Here is a 21,484-nt window from a genome sequence, read left to right as displayed (position 1 = left end):
TGCCATATTCAAACCACAATGTAGCGAGGGATAATTGTGATTCAAAACAAGCTTTTTATCTTAAACTTTATGTGGTTGTGTACAATAGTGGAGAACATGTCTGCTGTAGCCATCTTGAAAACATACCATAAGGATGTCAACTTTAACTCCTGAGGATAAAAACAGCGGTTGGCCTTGTCACTTGACACTTCAAAGACTTCCAGTGAGCAACAATTATGAAATAACACAAAAAAAAGTTGTTACTACATAAAAAAAGGAGTAAAGTTGACCACAGTGAGTTAACTAGACGGCCGCCATGTTGCTTTTAGCTCCTCTGACACAATGGAAGGGGGGGCGATGCTGTAAACAGGAAGCACTTTTATTCTACACTTGATATGTACACATATGTTTCAGGATAATAATGACAAAGAAAAAGCGACAAATTGCACATTAGCTTCCATTTCCTCGTTTTCAAAAATAAACACATCTAAAAGGCAAGTGTCCAAAATGGCCGCTAACCAAAACCAAAAGAAGCTTGAGGAAGGAGTACCACGACATTAGTAAAATATTTCAACAATGTGTTAAAAAACATCATCATCCATCCTTGTGTGTGAAGGACTACATCATCATCATCATCATCATGATCATGATGTCAGGCACTTTGCAACGCCACAGCCTGTACCTGTGACTACAAACAAGCAGGGTTTTCAGAGGAAATATGAAGAATTTTAAAAGGACAACTTTCTTCTTGGTGGAATTCATCTTTTAAACAATTTTTTCGTTTTTGTGTTTCTCAGTGAGATCAAAGTAATAATATTGATGCATGATACGTTCATGCTAGCTCGTTAGCTTCCAGTCAGTTAAAGTGCTGGAAACCTCACCAATTTATAACATTTAATTAAAATCATACTTTGATTTCATTTCTTGGACAAATGTTAAACGACATCACTAATATTACCTACCTTAGCTTTTAGCAGGAGTGGAGGTAACCCATAACAAAATGACGGATATTTCAGAGGAAATATAAATAATTTTAAAACAACAACTTCCAGACACTTTCTTCTTGGTGGAATTCGTCTTTTAAACTATTTTTTTGTTTTTGTGTTTCTCAGTGAGATCAAAGTAATAATATTGATGCATGATACGTTCATGCTAGCTCGTTAGCTTCCAGTCAGTCAAAGTGCTGGAAACCTCACCAATTTATAACATTTAATTAAAATCAGATTTCATTTCTTGGACAAATGTTAAACGACATCACCAATATTACCTAGCTTAGCTTAGCTTTTAGCAGGAGTGGAGGAAACCCATAACAAAATGACAACTTTCATGGAATGATAACGGGCTGATATGCTAATTGTGTTGAGAGTAAATTAACCTTTAATCTCCGGACTGGCCAAGCACATTTGTAACCTTGGATAAACTAAAAAGATCAATGATATAACGTCAACACTTAGAGATATTATATTATTCAGTTTAAGGCTCAATTGTTTGTTTACACATTTAAAATGTTTATAAAAAGTGTACAATCTTAGCGAAAAGGGGGGATTTAAATTGATATTTGTGTGGGGCTTGCAGGCGGCTCGCAATGAAAAATGAAGCGTTCGAAAGCAGCCCGGGGAGACGAGGGCGACGAGGAGGGGAAAAAAAGCTGTGTTGAGTGTGAATGAGGTGGTGGAGGTTGAAAGACGGCTACCAGACTAATGAACACAACAAGGAGCTGCAGGCGGCCATGCCAGCCAGTCGAGCCTGGAGTGGCGCTTGGAGGGAATGGGGGGGGTCTGAGGGGCGTGGGGAGCATCGGGCGGGAGATCAGAGATGTCTTCTCAGCTGAGATGCCACTTCATGAATCATTCATGAGGGGAGGGGCTAGTATTTTATTAGCAACTCAGTATTGCTCTTCTCTTAATTCGGGAGGAGGAACATGACGTTGATATGCACGCTGTGTTGCTATTAGCATATTAGCATAAAATAAAAATATAAACCTTCATGGAAACACAAAATGTGACATCGTGGCACCCCCGGAGTCGTCATGTGATTGTCAGACAACAAAGATGGCGTCCGCAGACAGGCAGTGAGAGCTCCAGGCCAGGTCCTTGGTTGCTACGTCCTCAGGAATAAAAGAGTCTTCCTTTCTCCGAGCCCATCCTGTTGAGTCTGGCCAGCTGTGATGGCGAAGGCGGCACGTCATGGCGGTAGGGACCCTTGGGGGAGGCGGGATCCTTGGCATACGGCTCGTAGCTTGGCGAGCCCTCCTGTGCTAGCTTCCCTTTAGCTTCCTGGTCTCTACGTCGCTGCTCCTGCCTCAGCAGCTCCTGAGCTTCCAGGAGGACTCTGGCGTTCACGACACCACCGCCGCCGCCACTTGGGAAGCCATTCCTGGATCCTTGATAGCTGGAGTACCTGGGATTGTCCTTGGCTGCCTGAAAGCTCTCACCTGGAGGGTACGCTTTGTCCCATGAGTCCTGAGAGATGGAGCTCGGATTCTTCCTGGGTTGCCTGCAGAAGACAAAAAAATGAAAGCGGAGAAATTTGGTCTCGTTGGTATTTTAGTACTGCCAGTTTCGTTTTGAAACTTAATATTTCTTTGAAATACAATAATTTGATGTAATTATGTCCTATAGGAGAAATTACGTGGATAAATGTCTTAAAGTGTTTTCTTTGTTCTCACATCATCCATGATAAAAATACAGTAAACCTCGGATATATCGGACTCGGATATATCGGAAATTCGCTCACAACGGACAGATAAAAAAGAACCAATTTTTCTGTAATACATTTCCAATAAAAATTCATTGCATATATCGGATTTTTTATAACGGATTTCGCCTATTTCAGACAAAATCTCCAGTCCCGTTCCAATTTCCCTCGCATATATCGGATGGCCGCATCGTGTCTTTCTCCTGGCTCCAGATTTAGGACAAATATAAAAGTGAGTGACGTCAATAATACTAGCACAGCAGTGAATGAGATCTTAACCTCACTATTGGAAATAACGTAGGCCTGACGGGCGTAACAGGGCCTAGCTTAATTAACAATTTGTTATGCTCAGAGTCCAATAAAGTTAAATTCTCATTACCTTACGTCTCGTTTCATTGCCCAGTCCAGGTACATTGGAAACATAGTCAAGGAAGTGCCTTTTTATACCGGATAAAATCCGATTTACGCATATACCGGATATAAATCCGATATATGCGTAAAACGGACATTTTCCGGTATACGCATATAACGGATTTCGCTTATATCGGACAAAACCAGTGGGAACAATTGAATCCGATATATCCGAGGTTTACTGTAGCGTTCCAACAATGGTATTCCTACCGTGGCAGCGAGCTGTACTGACGCTGAGCCTGAGCGAAGGAGTCCTCTTGTCTCTGGCGCTGCATCTGGACCTCCACTGACACCGAGTGGCGACCGGGCTGACTCTGACCATTCTGCCCGCTTGCGCTCGACTGCCAACGACCGCGACCACACAGTTAGCGTCATCATCATTAATTATCACGTGACTGAAATGATGTCATGAGGATAAAAGGTCCACTTCTTTAGGTACACACAGTCACTCACCGGTCCTTGGCGAGGTCAGGTGACAAACAGAGTGAAGGGAGGAGCATGCTGGAGACTCAAGAGTGGGCGGTGTTACAATGATGCACTATGATGGATGTTAGTGGGGGTGGAGTCATGACAAAGGACAGAGACATAGTCCAGAGACATAGTCCAGAGACATAGTCCAGAGACATAGTCCAGAGACATAGTCCAGAGACACAGTCCAGAGACACAGTCCAGAGACATAGTCCAGAGACATAGTCGCGACCATATAAGGACATGTGGTAGTTTGCTCATCTAAATATACTTTCACTGTTGTAGCCTTGGGCGGCACGCAGGTCGAGTGGTTAGCGCGCAGACCTCACAGCTAGGAGACCAGGGTTCAATTCCACCCTTCACCCTCGGCCATCTCTGTGTGAAGTTTGCATGTTCTCCCCATGCATGCGTGGGGTTTCTCCGGGTACTCCGGTTTCCTCCCACATTCCAAAAACATGCTAGGTTAATTGGCCACTCCAAATTGTCCATAGGTATGAATGTGAGTGTGAATGGTTGTTTGTCTATATGTGCCCTGTGATTGGCTGGCCACCAGTCCAGGGTGTACCCCGCCTCTCGCCCGAAGACAGCTGGGATAGGCTCCAGCACCCCCGCGACCCTTGTGAGGAAAAGCGGCAGAAAATGAATGAATGTTGTAGCCTTCATATTTGTAGTATTTCTTACAACAGAGCAGCAGTACTACATATGTAGTACTTTGTCAAAATGTACATGAGAATACAAAATGAAATAAGAATGCCGGATTAGCATTTTTGTTGCGGCTACATGACTAATGAGGTTAGGTCAGTTGTGTTGTTTTCCTGATATTTTAATGGCAGCGCTGTGATGAGACACCGTCGACCATTAAGCTATTGCGGCTGCTTAAAGAGACGCCTCGCTCCCCACTGAAGGAAATGAAGCATGGCTGCATTGGTTTATTATGTCAAGTATTCCTGGGAATGTTAGCCTCAATGGCGACAAACACCCGGAAGGAACGTGGAATTAAAATAGGACAATACAATAAAAATCGAAATCTAATGTCTAACAGCGCAATAATGTCTGAGCGCTGCTGGCATCGTCACATAATAGAACGTGACTGAATTACCCACAATCCTTCACGGCTTACTTACAATCAGTGAGGAGCCTGGTGGCAAAGTAAAGACATGACTGGTCCAATGAATGACTGAAATAAATAAAAGTAGAGTACTACTTTGGTTTTCGTATTAATTAGATCCAAAAGGTCAGATGGAAACAGAAATGCACAAAATCGTAATTATTTTGTAAATCCAATTAATCCATGACAGTTGATGTGGACGTCCTGAACATCCGGACGAGGTCAAACGTTCCTCACCTTCTATATCATTCATTCAATTTCTACCTTTTTTTCCTCACGAGGGTCGTGGGGGTGCTGGAGCCTATCCCAGCTGTCTTCGGGTACACCCCGGACTGGTGGCCAGCCAATCACAGGGCACATATAGACAAACAACCATTCACACTCACATTCATACCTATGGACAATTTGGAGTGGCTAATTAACCTAGCATGTTTTTGGAATGTGGGAGGAAACCGGAGTACCCGGAGAAAACCCACGCATGCACGGGGGGGAACATGCAAACTCCACACAGAAATGGCCGAGGGTGGAATTGAACCCTGGTCTCCTAGCTGTGCCCCTTCTATATCAATTACTGGCAATTTCACTTTCTTTTTTGTGCCTATGGTATGTTATTTAGCAGTCACACAGTGAACTAACATGCGAGAGGTGTGCTTTTTTGGGCACTCAAATTTGGCTAACGATACAGTACAGTACAGGGTAAACGGACTAGTTGGTTATATGGTACACTACCGCTCAAAAGTTTGGGATCACTTGCAAATTTCTTTGTTTTTCAAAGAAAAACATTTTCATGCATTTCACAAATCATTTTTTCCATTTCACAAACAATGACAAGATGATTTTCATAGAAGGATGTCCATTTTTGCATAGAGGCCTACTATCAACAACTGTCAGTCCTCTGCATCAATCTCCTGGTATGGCTGCTAATCCAAGTTCATCATTTTATAAGGCTAATAGATGATTAGAAAAGCCATGTAAAAAATCTCTTACCATGCTGTTAACTACTCCCTTCAGAGAGCAGCACAAACTGGGTCTAACAAGGACAGAAAAACGCTGCACAACTGTGCAAGAAGACAAATATGTGAGAGTGTGTAGTTTAAGACAAAGACGCCTCACAGGTCGTCACCTGGCAGCTGCACTAAATAGTAGCTGTCAAACACCAGTGTCAGTATCAACAGTGAAGCGGCCACTTCAGGACTTCAGACTTCATGGCAGGATTGCCAAGAAAAAGCCAGATCTCAGACTGGACAAAAACATTTCCAAGTCAACTTTGGAGCCGTAGCGTATGTAATATCCTACGATAACTGAGGCAAAATTTTAGGCAACATTTTTGATGAAAACTGAATCAATACGCCATTTGAAAACCGAGGTTTGACTCTATTCTATTTGAGCAACTACAGGAGGTCCTCGGTCAGGCTACTTCATGCCTGTCAACTCTCCCATCTTCCCGGGCAACTACTTCCTTTCTTTGCTGTTCACCTCCTGTTTAGTTTCCTGCAAAGTTCCCACACTTTAACATAACTTGGCTTGAACTTCAATTTTTCGCTATCACTTTCTTGGAAGATTCTGAAAAAAATGGGGTCCCCACAAACTCAAATGCATCCACATGTAACAGCATACATCTCAAAGTTCTCCCACAAGGTCTGACCCAATTGTAGCCCGTTACGACAAAGACGCCTTGAACGTGAAATGGTTAAGCGAAAATGGCCGACCTCAAAGTGCTTCCTCGCCTCTGCAGTAAGGGTGTGGAAAATAATCGATATATCGATGCGCATGCGCGTGTGCATCGACTCATTCATTGGGTATGAATGCAATTGACGGCAATCATCGTGCAATCATCGTGATGCAAGCGCTATTTTATTAATGTTCAACTTCGCCCCATATGCTGTTCCCCAGGTGGCATGAATGCACCATCATTATTTGGCCTTTTGTATTGAATACGGACGGAAGCCGTGAGGCACATCCAACTACTAGTAAAACAGCATGGACGTTCGTAGCAAGCAGCAGCCAGGAACTTTCTATATTTAACCCCCCCCCACAACGTTTAAATGGTATGTGTGACATCACAGCATACGCGGGCGCAGGCAGTGACAATTTGGAAACTTAAAACTCTGTTTGTTTGCGTTCGTAACAAAACACATTTTTCTCCAAATCTACACTTTGGCTGGAGGTTTTGAAAATTGTTTAGTGCCAGATATCTGTGGGCTCGTGTGGATGATAACCAAGTCATGGATGTGCGACTATGTGTATTGTTCTGCGCATGCACGTAACAATTTTTTTTACAAGTTTAATAATGCAAGAGGCGGCACGGCGCTCGAGTGGTTAGCGCACAGACCTCACAGCTAGGAGACCAGGGTTCAATTCCCCCCTCGGCCATCTCTGTGTGGAGTTTGCATGTTCTTCTCGTGCATGCGTGGGTTTTCTCCGGGTACTCCGGTTTCCTCCCACATTCCAAAAACATGCTAGGTTAATTGGCCACTCCAAATTGTCCATAGGTATGAATGTGAGTGTGAATGGTTGTTTGTCTATATCTATAGACAGCTGGGATAGGCTCCAGCACCCCCGCGACCCTTGTGAGGAAAAGCAGTAGAAAATGAATGAATGACTGAATGAATAATGCAAGAACCCTGATGAGGGTGCGAAAGTTTGACCACATCAACCCCCATCCTCAAATCCCGTCACTGGCTCCCTGTTAAATACCGGATTGAGTTTAAGGTCTCCCTCCTGACCTGTAAGTGCCTCTGTGGCCGATCGCGCCTTTTGCGCAGCTGCCCCAAGTCTGTGGGACGAAGGACTCCCTGATCATCTGAGGGCGCCACACACATTAGACCGTTTTAAAAAAAGCTTTAAAAACATATTTTTTTTAGAAAAGCTTTTACATAGCTTGCTTATTTTAATGCATATTTAATGTCTTTGGTTCACCGTGTGTGTTAGTTTAGCTTTGGTCATTTCCACCTCCACTGCTCTACTTATTTTACATCTTCTTATTGTGACACTTGCTGTTCACTTTTATTTTTTTTATTGTAACTGTTGCACTTTGAGATTATTATTATTATTATTATTATTATTATTATTATTAATTTGTAACCACGAAAGTCTTAAAACGAGGACCCCCTCTATTTGGAATCTCTATCATGTTGCTTTATTTGTCTTGTATTGGAAATTATTCAAAAAAAATTTGAAATTCTTGCCCAGAACGAAGGCGGACGGAGGAAGACCGAAGAAGACTACAAATGCGTGTCCAGAAAAGCGATGGTAGCTTTGAGCTTCCATTCCCGGACAATTGCAGCAGAAGTCAACAACAATTGTGTTGTGTTACTTGTGTTGTTGGGACACAAAGAGAGGCATGTGGGGGGTGTCCGTATTTTCCCACAATGCCGTGCTGTTTCCTACAATGATGACTGGAATATGTTCCTGACAGCCAAAAGCATGAAAAAAGTGTTTATTGTCTGTCGAGAAAGAAATAGATAGGAAGAAATAAAAGTCCATTTTAGGAAGCATTCAGCAGACTAGCATATTTCTAAACAGAAATATCCAAAAATGCAGTCTAAATATAAACAAATGTCAAATGTACAATCGTGTTACAGATTAAAAAAAGGTTGTACTGCACACACAAGTCATGTGTTGGTAAAATATAAATATGTACCCCCCCAGACCCCCCCAAGTCTTTGTTCACACGCTCATGAGGTGTAAAGTCATGGTTGTTGAAGGCATTAAAAAGCACAGTTAAAATGGTGAGCTGGTGGGCGGGTCCACGTGGATGACTGACAGACATGAAGGATGCGTGAGGAGACAGGCGGGCGGGGTTAGTACCGGTGCGCTAACTCCTGCATGCACTGTGGATGAGTGTTAGCCTGGTTGGCACGGAGAGGACGCCCAGTCAGTTTGTGGGTGGTTAGTGACGGCTAGCATCGTGGTGCTAACAGCGTTAGCATCCACCCCAAGAAGTCACTTCTCCAGTCAGAAGGGAGTACAGGTCACATGTCACACACTCACCCAGGGCTGCTCGAAGCTGAATGTGCGGCGCCGGTCGTCCGCGTCGTCCGGACCGTTCTGGGCCTGCTGGAACTCCTGTCTCAGCCTTTGTATCCGGTCATGGTTGCTCGGGGCGAGCCGGTTACTGAAAGAGAGATGAATGAATGAATGAGTGAACACAATGAATAAGTGACCCGCTTCTGCCAGCCTGCGGTGGGACCTTCTTCCACTTCCAGCATGCTTTGTGTCATCTAATGAGTGACCCAGATAGCTTGGAAAACAACATCATGAAAAAAAATAAAAATAAAAAAGTTGAGATACAAGCTAACCGCTAGCCAAGAGTTGAGATACAAGCTAACCGCTAGCCAAGAGTTGAGATACAAGCTAACCGCTAGCCAAGAGTTGAGATACAAGCTAACCGCTAGCCAAGAGTTGAGATACAAGCTAACCACTAGCTAAGAGTTGAGATACAAGCTAACCGCTAGCCAAGAGTTGAGATACAATCTAACCGCTAGCTAAGAGTTGCGATACAAGCTAACTGCTAGTTAAGTATGCTTTATTATTTTATTTTTATTCTTATTTTTATTATTAAATCTACTTTCTTTTCCACCATTCCAGCTGTAATTCCTTGGATTAACAAAAAAGATCTGCTTTAATTTATTACACAGTTGAGATACAAGCTAACCGCTAGTTAAGAGTTGAGATACAAGCTAACTTCTAGTTTAGAGTTGAGATACAAGCTAACCGCTAGCCACGAGTTGAGATACAAGCTAACCGCTAGCCACGAGTTGAGATACAAGCTAACCGCTAGCCAAGAGTTGAGATACAAGCTAACCGCTGGCTAAGAGTTCAGATACAAGCTAACCGCTGGCTAAGAGTTGAGATACAAGCTAACCGCTGGCTAAGAGTTGAGATACAAGCTAACTGCTAGCCAAGAGTTGAGATTCAAGCTAACCGCTAGCTAAGAGTTGAGATACAAGCTAACCGCTAGCTAAGAGTTGAGATACAAGCTAACTGCTAGTTAAGTATGCTTTATTATTTTATTTTTATTCTTATTTTTATTATTAAATCTACTTTCTTTTTCACCATTCCAGCTGTAATTCCTTGGATTAACAAAAAAGATCTGCTTTAATTTATTACACAGTTGAGATACAAGCTAACCGCTAGCTAAGAGTTGAGATACAAGCTAACTTCTAGCTTAGAGTTGAGATACAAGCTAACCGCTAGTTTAGAGTTGAGATACAAGCTAACTTCTAGTTTGAGTTGAGATACAAGCTAACCGCTAGCCAAGAGTTGAGACACAAGCTAACCGCTAGTTAAGAGTTGAGATACAAGCCAACCATTCGCCAAGAGTTGAGACACAAGCTAACCGCTAGCCAAGAGTTGAGATACAAGCTAACTGCTAGTGAAGCAAAAAGAAGAAAAAAAAAAAAGAAAAGGAAAACAACATCATGGACTTCCATAAAAACCACATGGACAATCACTCGGCTGTCATCATCTGCTACCATCAACATTAACACATTTCTCTCTTCTTTTTACACTAGCACACCATTTAAGGACTGACTTTAGCCATTGTCTGCACAGTTAATAACTATTTAATTAAACAACCGGCCAACTTTTTAATAACAATAGAGCCGCGATTATACATGCTGATATCTCACTTGCCGACAATAAGCACAATTCTAATTAATCTACTTTTAATTAAAAGGAACCATCTTAATGAAAGATTTAATTAAGAGAAGGTAGTCATGGGAGTCTTTTAAATAAACATTTACTGATACGCATGGCAGCATAACACCATACACACACACACACACACGTAGTAGTAAGCTTGAACGTTCTTATCAGATGGGGAGGGGGTGGATGGAGATGGGGGGGTCGTCCTCTGACAAAGACGCAGCAGACCTGCTACGCTGTGAAAAACGAGTAGAGACGATGAAGGCGATAAAGCCACACCATCCATCGACGCGCGGATGCCCTCGCTAACGGGGGCGCTAGCGGCTAGCGGCTAGGTAACAAGAGCGGAGCTGCTGGCCTGCTTCCTTTGTGCTATCACACCTTCTCGAGAGCCGAGATGCCGTGCGATTAAAAGGACAATGGAAGACATTGAGAAACATATGCGTGGCTGCGGAGCTGACTCACATTAGCCTGAAGAAAAGAAACAAAAAAAAAAACGGAAAGAATTTTGAGCACCCTTGCTTTGCTTGAGTCCTCAGCCTCTTGGCTCAGTAGCACACCCTCAGGTGCCAAGTGGTATTACGCTTCACAAAACCTGTTTTGTCTGCTGTAAATCTTCTATGTGTGTCCGTTTTGAAGGAATCGTGTATGTGAGTACAGTACAGTTACATATGTTATTGTTGGTACCAACATTGTCATATACAACAGGTTTTCTATGCTCTACCTATGAAAACATTGCATTTATTAATAAGGAATCCTGCTGCAATTCTGCGATTGCTGGCGATAAATGAGGGACTGTAGGCGTTTTACACCACCTCATTAAAAACGACACTTTTGCTGTAGGACACGCACAATTTGACATGGGAGCATGGCCCGTTACTATTACTACATTAGTACAACATGTTACTACTTGTTGTCACTCCAGTGTATATATTAAACAATGGTATGAACATGTTTGGGCACCCCTGGTAAAATGAACTTTATAGGATTTACAGAAAGTGTGTAATCATTATTTAAACCAGGGGTCTCAAACACGCGGCCCGCGGGCCAAATGTGGCCCGCAGGATGCTAGTTTAGGCCCCCTAGTTTGCGAGTTAGCATGTGTCTCAAGAACCTGCAGTTGCGCAATATGTTGTAAATAAAAAGAGTATAAATGTGACTATAGTCGTGTTTTGTCATGTCTACAGGGCTCTAATAATGCTTTGTTCATTTTAATCTGAAAAAAATAATTTGTCTACCCACCAACATATGTGGTTTCTTAAGTTTTTATTATTTGCCGTTTTATTATTATTATTTATTTATTTATTACTGATTGATTTTCTTTATTCATTTTTCATCTTGTTTTGTGCAGAAAAATAAAAATTAAGATATTTGAGAACAGTGGAATTTTTTTTATCAGAGCATTTATTGTAGAAAATCGGAACCAAAGCACTGAAAAAGTTTGTATATTTTTCTGTTTTTAACAAATGCGTTTTTGTTTTTTTTTGGAAAACCTGATGCGGCCCAGCCTCGCCCAGACCCTAGCTTCAGTGGCCCCCAGGTAAATTGAGTTTGAGACCCCTGATTTAAACTAAAGTAGGCAGGTGCCTAAATTTGGCCACCCCAACAAAAAATGACATCAATATTTAGTAGATCCTCCTTTTGCAGAAATAAACGCTTCCTATAGCTTCCTATGAGGGTCTGGGTTCTGGTTGGCTTATTTTCAAAACATCTCCAGTTGAGTCAGGTTTGATGGTTTCTGGGGACTGAGATGGCCATTCCAGAAGGTTGTACTTGTTCCTCTGCATGAATGCCTTAGTAGAATTGGAGCAGTGTTTAGGGTCATTGTCTTGTTGGAAGTATCCAGCCCAACTTCAACTTTCTCACTCATTCTTGAAAACTGTTGGCAACAATCTGCTGATACTGACTGGAATCCATGCCACCTTCAACCTGAAGATTTCCAGTACCTCCACTGACCACACAGACCCCCAGCCTGATGGAACCACCACCAAATGTTAGTGGGTAGCGGGTGTTTGTCTTGGAATGCTGTGTTCAAATGACGTTATGTCCAAATGACTCCATTTGACTTCCATCAGTCCACAGCACCTTATTCCAACATGAAGCTGGCTTGTCCAAATGTGCTTTAGCATACCTCAAACCACTCCGTTTGTGGCATGTGGCCAGAAAAGGCTTCTTCCGCATCACTCTCCTACAATATCTGAATAGTTGAAGGATGCACAGTGACACCATTGCACAGTGACACCATCTGCACCAAGATCATGTTGGAGGTCTTTGGAGCTGGTCTGTGGGTTGACTTTGACTGTTCTCACCATCCTTGGCCTCCGCTTATCTGAGATTGTTCTTGGCCTGCCACTAGAACTGTGCCTGTGGTCTTCCATTTCCTCACTATGTTCCTCAGAGTGGAACCTGACAGCTGAAATCTCTGACCTAGCCTTTTGGATCCTTCCCCTAAACCAGGGGCCTCAAACTCAATTTACCTGGGGGCCACTGGAGCTAGGGTCTGGGCAAGGCTGGGTTGCATCAGGTCCCCCCCCCAAAAAAAATTTATTAAATTATTATTAAATCATTTATTAAAACAGAAAAATATCAACTTTTTCAGTGCTCTACGAGAACTATTATACTATTAACTACTATTAACAGTTATTTAACCTTTAACATGAACATTAATCAAACATAATATTTTTTTCTGGGTACATGATACCATACAGCATCCATATCAAACTTGCGCGGGCCACACTAACATTAAACTTTCATATCAAGGCGGGGCCCTCAAACTAGTGTCCTGCGGGCCACATTTGGCCTGGGGGCTGCGTGTTTGAGACCCCTGCCCTAAACCATGATGTTGAACAATCTTTGCCCTTGGGTCATTTGTTTTGAAGCTAGAAGATGCAATTGGCCACCTTAAATGCCCTTTCTCATGATTGGCGTCACTTGTGTATTCAGGTCAAGGGTCAATGAGCTTACCAAACATTTTTTGTTCCAATAATTAGTGTTGAATTCAAATCAATAACAACAATGGTACCTACATTTATGCACCTGTCCACTTTTAAACATCATTTAACTTCATCTATCCCTGTGTTGGTCTGCTATATGATATATTAAACTGGAATGGATGATCCCAACAACCAGTCATTTATAGAGAAAAATCTTGAAAATTACCAGGGGTGCCCAAACTTTTTCATACCACTGTATGACTTATTAGCATGTTACGGCTTCACACTTTGACACTTGAGGTTCAAAGATGACTTCAAAGATGAATTGCCAGTTTTTCTGATGGACACAGATGGATTTCTATCTTGTTCCTTTATGACAGGAACAAAGTGCTTTCTGATTGGGAGGAAATGAGAAAGTGATGCTTTAGACTCGAGTGTGAACTGCTGCTAACGCTAATGCCATCAAGCTTTGGTACGTGTGCGCATGCATGTGTTGACGCTGTCGAGAGATTAGCGGGTTCAAGATGTCACCGCGTCTGAGGTCATTTGGCTCCCAGTCAGCTGATCTTAGCTTTTCCTCAGGATTAATCGGCTTTAGCACGACACAGCCAGGCCTAACGGATCGTGGAAAACATGGCAATTAGACGGTGAATCGATACGGCGGCAGGAATGCAAGTCTGGCGAGGAGGAAGACAAAGACACGCCAGTTGCCTCGAGTGGTCAGCGTGTACCGCTAGCAACACGCCGCTTTCTCGTCACAACACAGGTGTAGCAATGGTAAGTCGAGTCCACAGAAATATGGTGGAGGAGTCGTAGCTGTGGGCGGCGGCACAGCCCGACATGTGGCGGCCTGATGGGGGCGGACTTAAATGTACACAAAGTGATCAGCACAAGTGTGTGATGAGTCATGGCACAAAGGCTGCAAACAAAAGATGGCAAAATAGATAAAATATGCACTTTTGCACCTCGAACACGACAGACTTATCGTGTTTACTTATGACTTAATTCTTACTTTCTTGTCGTCTATATCATCCATCCATCATTTTCTATGCCGCTTATCCTCACTAGTGTCGCGGGGGGATGTTGGAGCCTATCCCAGCTGACTTCAGGGGCCAGGACCTCCCTACTCCTGATTAAGGGGCAAACATGCTAACCACTCATCCACCACGCGGGCCCGTATGTCATTCTAATTCTGGCAAACAAATTACTTTTAAGTTTTTTTTTTTAAGCTATTCAACAATAGGCTGGATACATTTATTAATGCGAACAAATCAAACAAATCAGAAAGTCAGTATGGATACACAGCTAACATTTCTACCTCCATGCCACTGATCAAAATTACGGAGGAAATCACTAACGCTATAGATCACAGGAAGTGTGCAGTCGCAGTATTCATGGATCTGACAAAAGCCTTTGATACAATCAATCATGACATCCTAATAACTAAATTAGAAAGGTACGGAATAAGAGGATTAGTTCTGAACTGGGTCAAAAGCTACTTAGCTGACAGGAAGCAATACGTAAAGCTAGGAGAATACACATCTGCAAGTTCATATATTACACGCGGAGTACCCCAGGGGTCAATACTGGGACCAAAATTGTTCAACTTGTACATCAATGATATCTCCAAAGTTACGAAACACTTAAAGCTGGTATTATTTGCGGATGATACCACTGCTTTTTGTTCTGGAGGGAGTACAGACGAAATCATTAGAAAGGTCAGAGAAGAAACGGTCATATTAAAAAGATGGTTTGATAATAATAGATTGTCCTTGAACCTAAGTAAAACTAAAATCATGCTGTTTGGTAACAGCAGAAAGGACACGTACCAGCAAATACAAAGACGGTGCAGATATTGAAAGGGTGAAGGAAAATACATTTCTGGGGATCACAATAGATGAAAATATGAGCTGGAAACCTCATATTACAAATATACAACATAAGGTGGCCAGAAATATTTCAATATGGAACAAAGCAAAATTTGTTCTCAATCAGAAATCACTCCACACTCTTTATTGCTCTCTGGTTCTACCATATCTTACTTATTGTGTGGAAATATGGGCTAATAACTATAAAAGCAATCTTCACTCGCTAAATGTACTGCAAAAAAGGTCAGTAAGGATAATTCATAATACTAACTCCTTATTTCTAGAATCACAAATACTTCAACTTGCTGATATAGTTCATCTTCAAACAGCTAAAATAATGCATAAGGCTAAAAATAAGCAATTAGCTAAAAATGTCATCCAATACTTCTCTACAAGAGAGGAGAAATATGATCTCAGGGAAGAAGTACATTTGAAACACTTCTATGCTAGGACTACGTTATGCTAGCCATAGCATTTGAGTATGTGGAATCAAACTATGGAATGGATTGAGTAAGGAAATCAAACAATGCACAACGATGAGCCAATTCAAGAAACAATACAAGCAGTTGATGTTTGCTAAATACAAGGATGAAGAGTCTTGAACCAGTCATGATGTGCTATATATATCACTATATTGACACTTACTATGGTACCCATTATGGCATTGGATGCTCATATCACCTCCAACTTCGGTACGTGACATAAATAGAAAAGTTATATTAGGAAAGCAGGAAGTGAACAAATGTAACAGTTAGTGATTGTAAAAGTACCAGATGGAGGGGTAGGATTTAATAAGCTTTGCTTCTTCCTACTCCTTTTGGACATGTGGAACTGGGAACTGATTATGGGATGCACTCAATTGTAATCTGATGCATGTTCAAATGAAATTAAACCATTACCATTACTATAAAAAGCTTACATAATCTTGAGAGAATGTGTAAAAAATGACATTTTGAGGTGAGTCCCAATCTCCCCAAACCCTACTCAGTAGGACAGCGACCAACCCCCACCACCGGTGTCTGATTGGTGATATGCATACATTTGCATCGTGTTTACCGTTATTGGCAGAAAAATGAGATATCAGATCATACTGGTATCAATTTTTCCACCAATAATGTTCTCAGTATGCGAGTGGGACGGCAAATAAACCGGTACCACTCCATGCGCTTTGAACTGAAGTCCAAACGGTCATGTAAGGAGTCTTTCCTGCGATACTAATCTCAGGGAGAATCACATGTAGTGTATTGACACTTTTTCTATAACTTGTATTTGTCGTATTTTGTACAAACAGTGTTATCTGTGAAATGCATGCAGTATTGGAGGAGGTTATCGGTAAGAAAGCCAATATTGAACAACTCTAGTTATCTTAATGATAAGCGCATGATCATCTATTGTATGTGCCATCACAGAGCCTGTGATTGGCTGCCGATGTAACATGTGATCACTGCAGATTGATGCATTTGTGTATTCATCATGTCGGTGTAATCTCAAACAGATCTCTGTTCACACACGGGGGCGTCCATTGCAGGACGCAACACGACGGGTAGCGGCAGACGCATCCATCAGACCTCGGCCTGGTCTGTGATGTCAGATAAGGCTTTTTATTGTTATACATCACCCACAGGCGTCACGTGACCTGGGCAGCCCATCGGCACGGGTCTGCTCCGCCGGTCACCTGGGGAGACGGTAACTAGGCAACAAGGTTTGGATGTGACTTCCTAATGATTCCGTGCTGTGTGGCCCTAAAAGAGCCTCTTCTGGCCACTTTGGAAGGCACTTCAATGTGTGAGAGCCTGGAGGTTAACAAGGTTTTTATGAGTGAAACATGGCCAGCACGGACTTATTAGACTCTAATAGACTTCTTTTTGGAGAGCAGCTTCAGGTTTAGTACATTCTTGTACATTCTTGTACATGCTAACCTCCAGTGTGAAGATATGAGTGAATAAAACTTCATCTTGGTGGTGACAGCAGGATGGATCAGTCTTCTACGGCACAGAAGGAAATGAGAAAGGGGGAAAAAAAGATGGAGGAAGTAGAGCGAGACTTCATTAGGACTCTTATTTTAGTGTGAAAGGTGAGTTTGACTGACGATGTTTGTCTGGCCAGCACAAAGAAAGAAGAATGATGAAGCAGGGAGGAATGAGGAAAGTGGGGCGCTCTTAATTTCTGGGGCGGACATGATGGTCCGGGTTTAGAAGCACGGCAATGAATCATCATCCAAGTTCAATTAGGATCCTTCACTGCGAGGCAGAAGCCCCCTCCCGATGCGTGTGAAAAGACACCATGGAGAAGGTGACCTGTGGACATCCCCCCTCTCACAGCAGACAGAAATGTCCTGTCAAATTGCCTTCTAAGTAGGCGGCAGCTCAGCTGCACAGCGACCAATGGACACCGTGACGTTCTAGACAGTTCCAGGCTGTCGGGTAGCAAGAGGGAGGGGGGGATGTGGAGGGCCTGTCTGGACACAAAGCATCGTTGGAAGTGTCCAAGGTTTGACTGACGACTCTGTGATGTTGTGTATTCACAGTTAGGCAGCAACGCTTCAAAGATGTCCTCCAAAGATACATATCATACATGACTTCAACTCACAGACAAAGGAAACCTTTTACATTGCTCCAGCTTATGGTAATGGTAATGGTAATGGTTTTATTTCATGTGAACATGCATCAGATTACAATTGAGTGCATCCCATAATCAGTTCACAGTTCCACATGTCCAAAAGGAGTAGGAAGAAGCAAAGCTTATTAAATCCTACCCCTCCATCTGGTACTTTTACAATCACTAACTGTTACATTTGTTCACTTCCTGCTTTCCATAATACAGTTTAAGGTTGTTTTTTTTTTTTAAATAATGCACCTCGTACCGAAGTAGGAGGTGATATGAGCATCCAATGACATAATGCAGGGGTCTCAAACTCAATTTACCTGGGGGCCACTGGAGCTAGGGTCTGGGCAAGGCTGGGCCGCATCAGGTTTTCAAAAAAAAAAAAAAACGCATTTATTAAAAACAGAAAAATATACAAACTTTTTCAGTGCTTTGGTTCCAATTTTCTACAATAAAAGCTCTGATAAAACATTCCACTGTTCTCAAATATCTTAATTTTTTTTCTGCACAAAATAAGACAAAATAAGGTAACCTACACAGAAAGCTTTCTAGATTTTCCTGAATCTGCACCTATTCCAGCTGTATTTCCAAAAAGGTCTCTTTTATTCCACCCACGGCCCACCTCCGGGCAAGCGCACTCCGCTGTGATTGGTCAGACTACCAAGTGCTCCCGAGGACTTCCACACCTACTGCCGAACCTCACTTTTGAATTTTGTCAGTACATGAGTTGATAAATGAATACACCCTTTGGGGAGCTACTTGAAAAGAGGTGCTGGTAGCTCATGAGGTACTGGTTGGAAACCATGTTTAAACTCAAAGAGTGGTAACGTACAGTAAGCCCATGCTTATTGCGTGCAAACAAACATGTTTTCTGTGGGACTACCCGTATTTAAAAAAAAAAAAAAACGTGGGTAGATCCACCGATTGTGGTGAAAAAGGCTATCAGCAACCCCAGACATCGTGAGCATGTAATTTCCATGCATTCAGGTAAGACGCTCCCTGTATGCACACTCTATAATGCTACACAGAAAACCACTTGCACATAATAAAACACATATGACACTGATCAATTGTCGGTTTTAGAAAAAAAATATTCAAAAACAACATTCAAAGGCATCCCAAACTTCTTTCAGGGCTCACTTCCAAATGCTTGCTTAGTCGTTATCTACCACTAAGTCATATTTGCGATGAGATTCATATCAATATCGGCCAATATGCAAAGGCTGTAATATCGGTATTGTATCGGAAATGAAAAAGTGTGGGTGCTTTGTCTTTAAACACTGAAGTTCAATCAACGTCTTCCTGGTTGGTCTCCAAGCATTTCATCACTAATCCCTTCAAGAACCTTTGGGGTAAAATCCCTAATCGCAATTCTGAGATGTGAATATTGAAATATTGAGTTCATTAGGTAGGTGCTTGTCATCAACTTGGCCTGATAACCAATCAGGCATTACTAAACGATTACTGGCGCACCAGAGCCTCGTGGCCTTAATTAAACAAATCAATCAATTGTCACATTTTCTTTGTTGATTTTTCAAAGCATGCTTCTCCAAGCTTCACAAGCCTCCAGAGGATGGCTGCTCCTGTCTGGAGAACACAGCAGATCCCCATCTTTGGGGCGGGTGGGGGTGGAGGTCAGGTTTGAAGGTTGGCGCTGGTGTTGAATGAAAAGCCCAAGGAAGAACGGTAGAAGATGCAGAATGAAAGATGGAACAACAGAGGGAATTTTCATGGTCGCTTTTTAAAAAGGTTTTGGAAATAACGCCGGGAGTGAGTCCTCTGCTTGCTGCAATAATCTTCCATGCTTCTTCCATTCAACAATAATTCATGATCAGACTTTAACCTGGAGGTAACCTCTTCACCCAAGCATTCACTTTGATGAGCACACTGAAAGATACGAGATGCTCATGCAAAGCAGAAGAGAAGGATGAGAGAAGGCTTGGATCTCCACTATCTCCGCTTGGGGACGTTCACCTGATGAATGGTGAGGGGACGAGCACGCCGCAGGGCTAACGGAAAGTCGGCGACACGTCCAAGGATGGCGGAAAGTAGGACTGAGAGGGAAATATTTTATAGATCAGATAAGACACTGCGGCGGCGGCGGCGGAGGAGGAGGAGGAGGAGGCCCAGGCTGGAGAAAGCGAGAAGAAGAAGACGAGCATGTACAGTATGTTTGATGGCCATTTAGCCAGGGTGAAATCTACGACATGGAGCGGCGCTGGCTAAGTGATTACACCAGGGAGGATGAGGCGGAGGAGGAGGGTGCAGACTACGTTCTGGCATCAAGTGAATGAATCCCGGGAGGTGCGGCCGCCAGCTGCTGACACAGTGGTGTTTGATGGCGAGCCAGGGGGTCATAAATAAGGCATTATGGCGATTGCGAGGGGGGGGTTGGTTTAAGTGTGCCACTTTAAATAGCACTTGTGTTGTTAGCTGTGTGTGTGTGCGCTTCGAGTAGACGATACGGCTAGCCAGGACCTCGCCGTATTCCAGGCGGCTGTGACAAACACGGGGGGCTTGGGGGGTCTGTATTGCCATTCATCAAACAGCAACGACGTTGTCTAATGGCTGCAATGCTCTTCGAATGTGATCTTTGATTAATTACATCCTGCCCTTTGTGTGCTGCTCAGTGGAGAAGCAATGTTGTTCGAATCCCCCACCAATTCTCTGGTGCCGCCCACGCCCGTCAGAGACCATGAGCATCATGTGATGATGTGAACACCCGATACCTTTATAATGATTCATGTGACTTCACACATAATAAACATTTTTTGATGGCCACATTTTGACCTTGGAACAGATTCCATTATTTTCTATGTGAATAAAGTTGTGCTGTTTTTAGTACAAATCCTTCTTATTGACAGTGGAGCCACATCTAAACAGATCCAGTAAGAAGAACTGAATGCTTCCAAGCACTAACAGCATATTTCTAACTTTACACTAATACAAGGGTGTCCAAAATCCAGGCCATTTCCTGCCTGAAGCTTACTTTTCTCTATTTTAGAAGTAAGAAAAAAATGAAGTTTAAAGAAGATACTATGACAATAATTCTGATTTGCTTTGTCACCTTTGACCGGAAAGTACACTGAATTGGTTGTAATGTTTAATAAACAAAAAGTAAAAAACCTTAAACTGTATTCTGGAAAGCAGGAAGTTAACAAATGTAAGCTACTGATTGTAAAAGTACCAGATGGAGGGGTAGGATTTAATTAGCTTTGCTTCTTCCTACTCCTTTTGGACATGTGGATTATGATTATGGGATGCATTCAATTGTAATCTGATGCATGTTCAAATGAAATTAAACCATTACCATAAATAGCAACAATGTTAGCTGGAAGAATCTGGGCACCCCTGCACTAATAGAACACAAAGAAAACACTTCCATGCAGATATTTGCAAATACCGTAGCAGGTTTGTTGAATCTTATTTTGGGGAAAATGAAGGTGGGGTGACTTCACCCCACCTGTCTGGCACACCCCAAAGTTGAAAACAAACCACTGTTATTTGCAATGCGCTAACGAGCTACTCGTACCTTCTTCTGTGAGAGTGCGGTCGCTGCCATGGTCACGTCCGCGGAGCATTAAAAAACATAAACATTTAACAGAGTTCAAAGGTTAGTTCATTCCAAGCAACAACGGCAGATTGGCAGCTGTCAATTAGTGATGAGGCTTTCAATGGCTGTGTTCGAAACCGCATACTAACTACTACGTACTTCCACGCCCATACTATCCACACTCCGTACTGCATACCCAATCCATCAGACAGTA

General features: G+C 42.6%; 1 protein-coding gene across 10 annotated transcripts in view; it reads right to left on the bottom strand.

The window, feature by feature from the left end:
- Positions 1-944: 944 nt before the first annotated feature.
- Positions 945-21,484, bottom strand: part of pard3ab (par-3 family cell polarity regulator alpha, b) — a 179,690-nt gene continuing 159,150 nt past the window's right edge. For 6 of the 10 annotated variants that reach the window (XM_058080481.2, XM_058080491.2, XM_058080500.2 and 3 more), the window contains 3 exons: positions 8,657-8,780; positions 3,298-3,428; positions 945-2,475 (listed from right to left, as the gene is read on the bottom strand). In XM_058080481.2, the coding sequence (XP_057936464.2) occupies positions 2,088-2,475; positions 3,298-3,428; positions 8,657-8,780 (643 nt within the window). In that variant the 3' untranslated portion in view covers positions 945-2,087. The other 4 variants (XR_013629454.1, XR_013629455.1, XM_058080527.2 and 1 more) reach the window with 4 other exon arrangements.

The sequence above is a fragment of the Doryrhamphus excisus genome, linkage group LG11 (assembly GCF_037039965.1).
Source record: "Doryrhamphus excisus strain RoL-2023G ecotype Guam linkage group LG11, RoL_Dexc_Guam_v1.1, whole genome shotgun sequence".
NCBI classification, from domain to species: domain Eukaryota; kingdom Metazoa; phylum Chordata; class Actinopteri; order Syngnathiformes; family Syngnathidae; genus Doryrhamphus; species Doryrhamphus excisus.
This window is presented reverse-complemented; position numbering and strand designations above follow the sequence as displayed.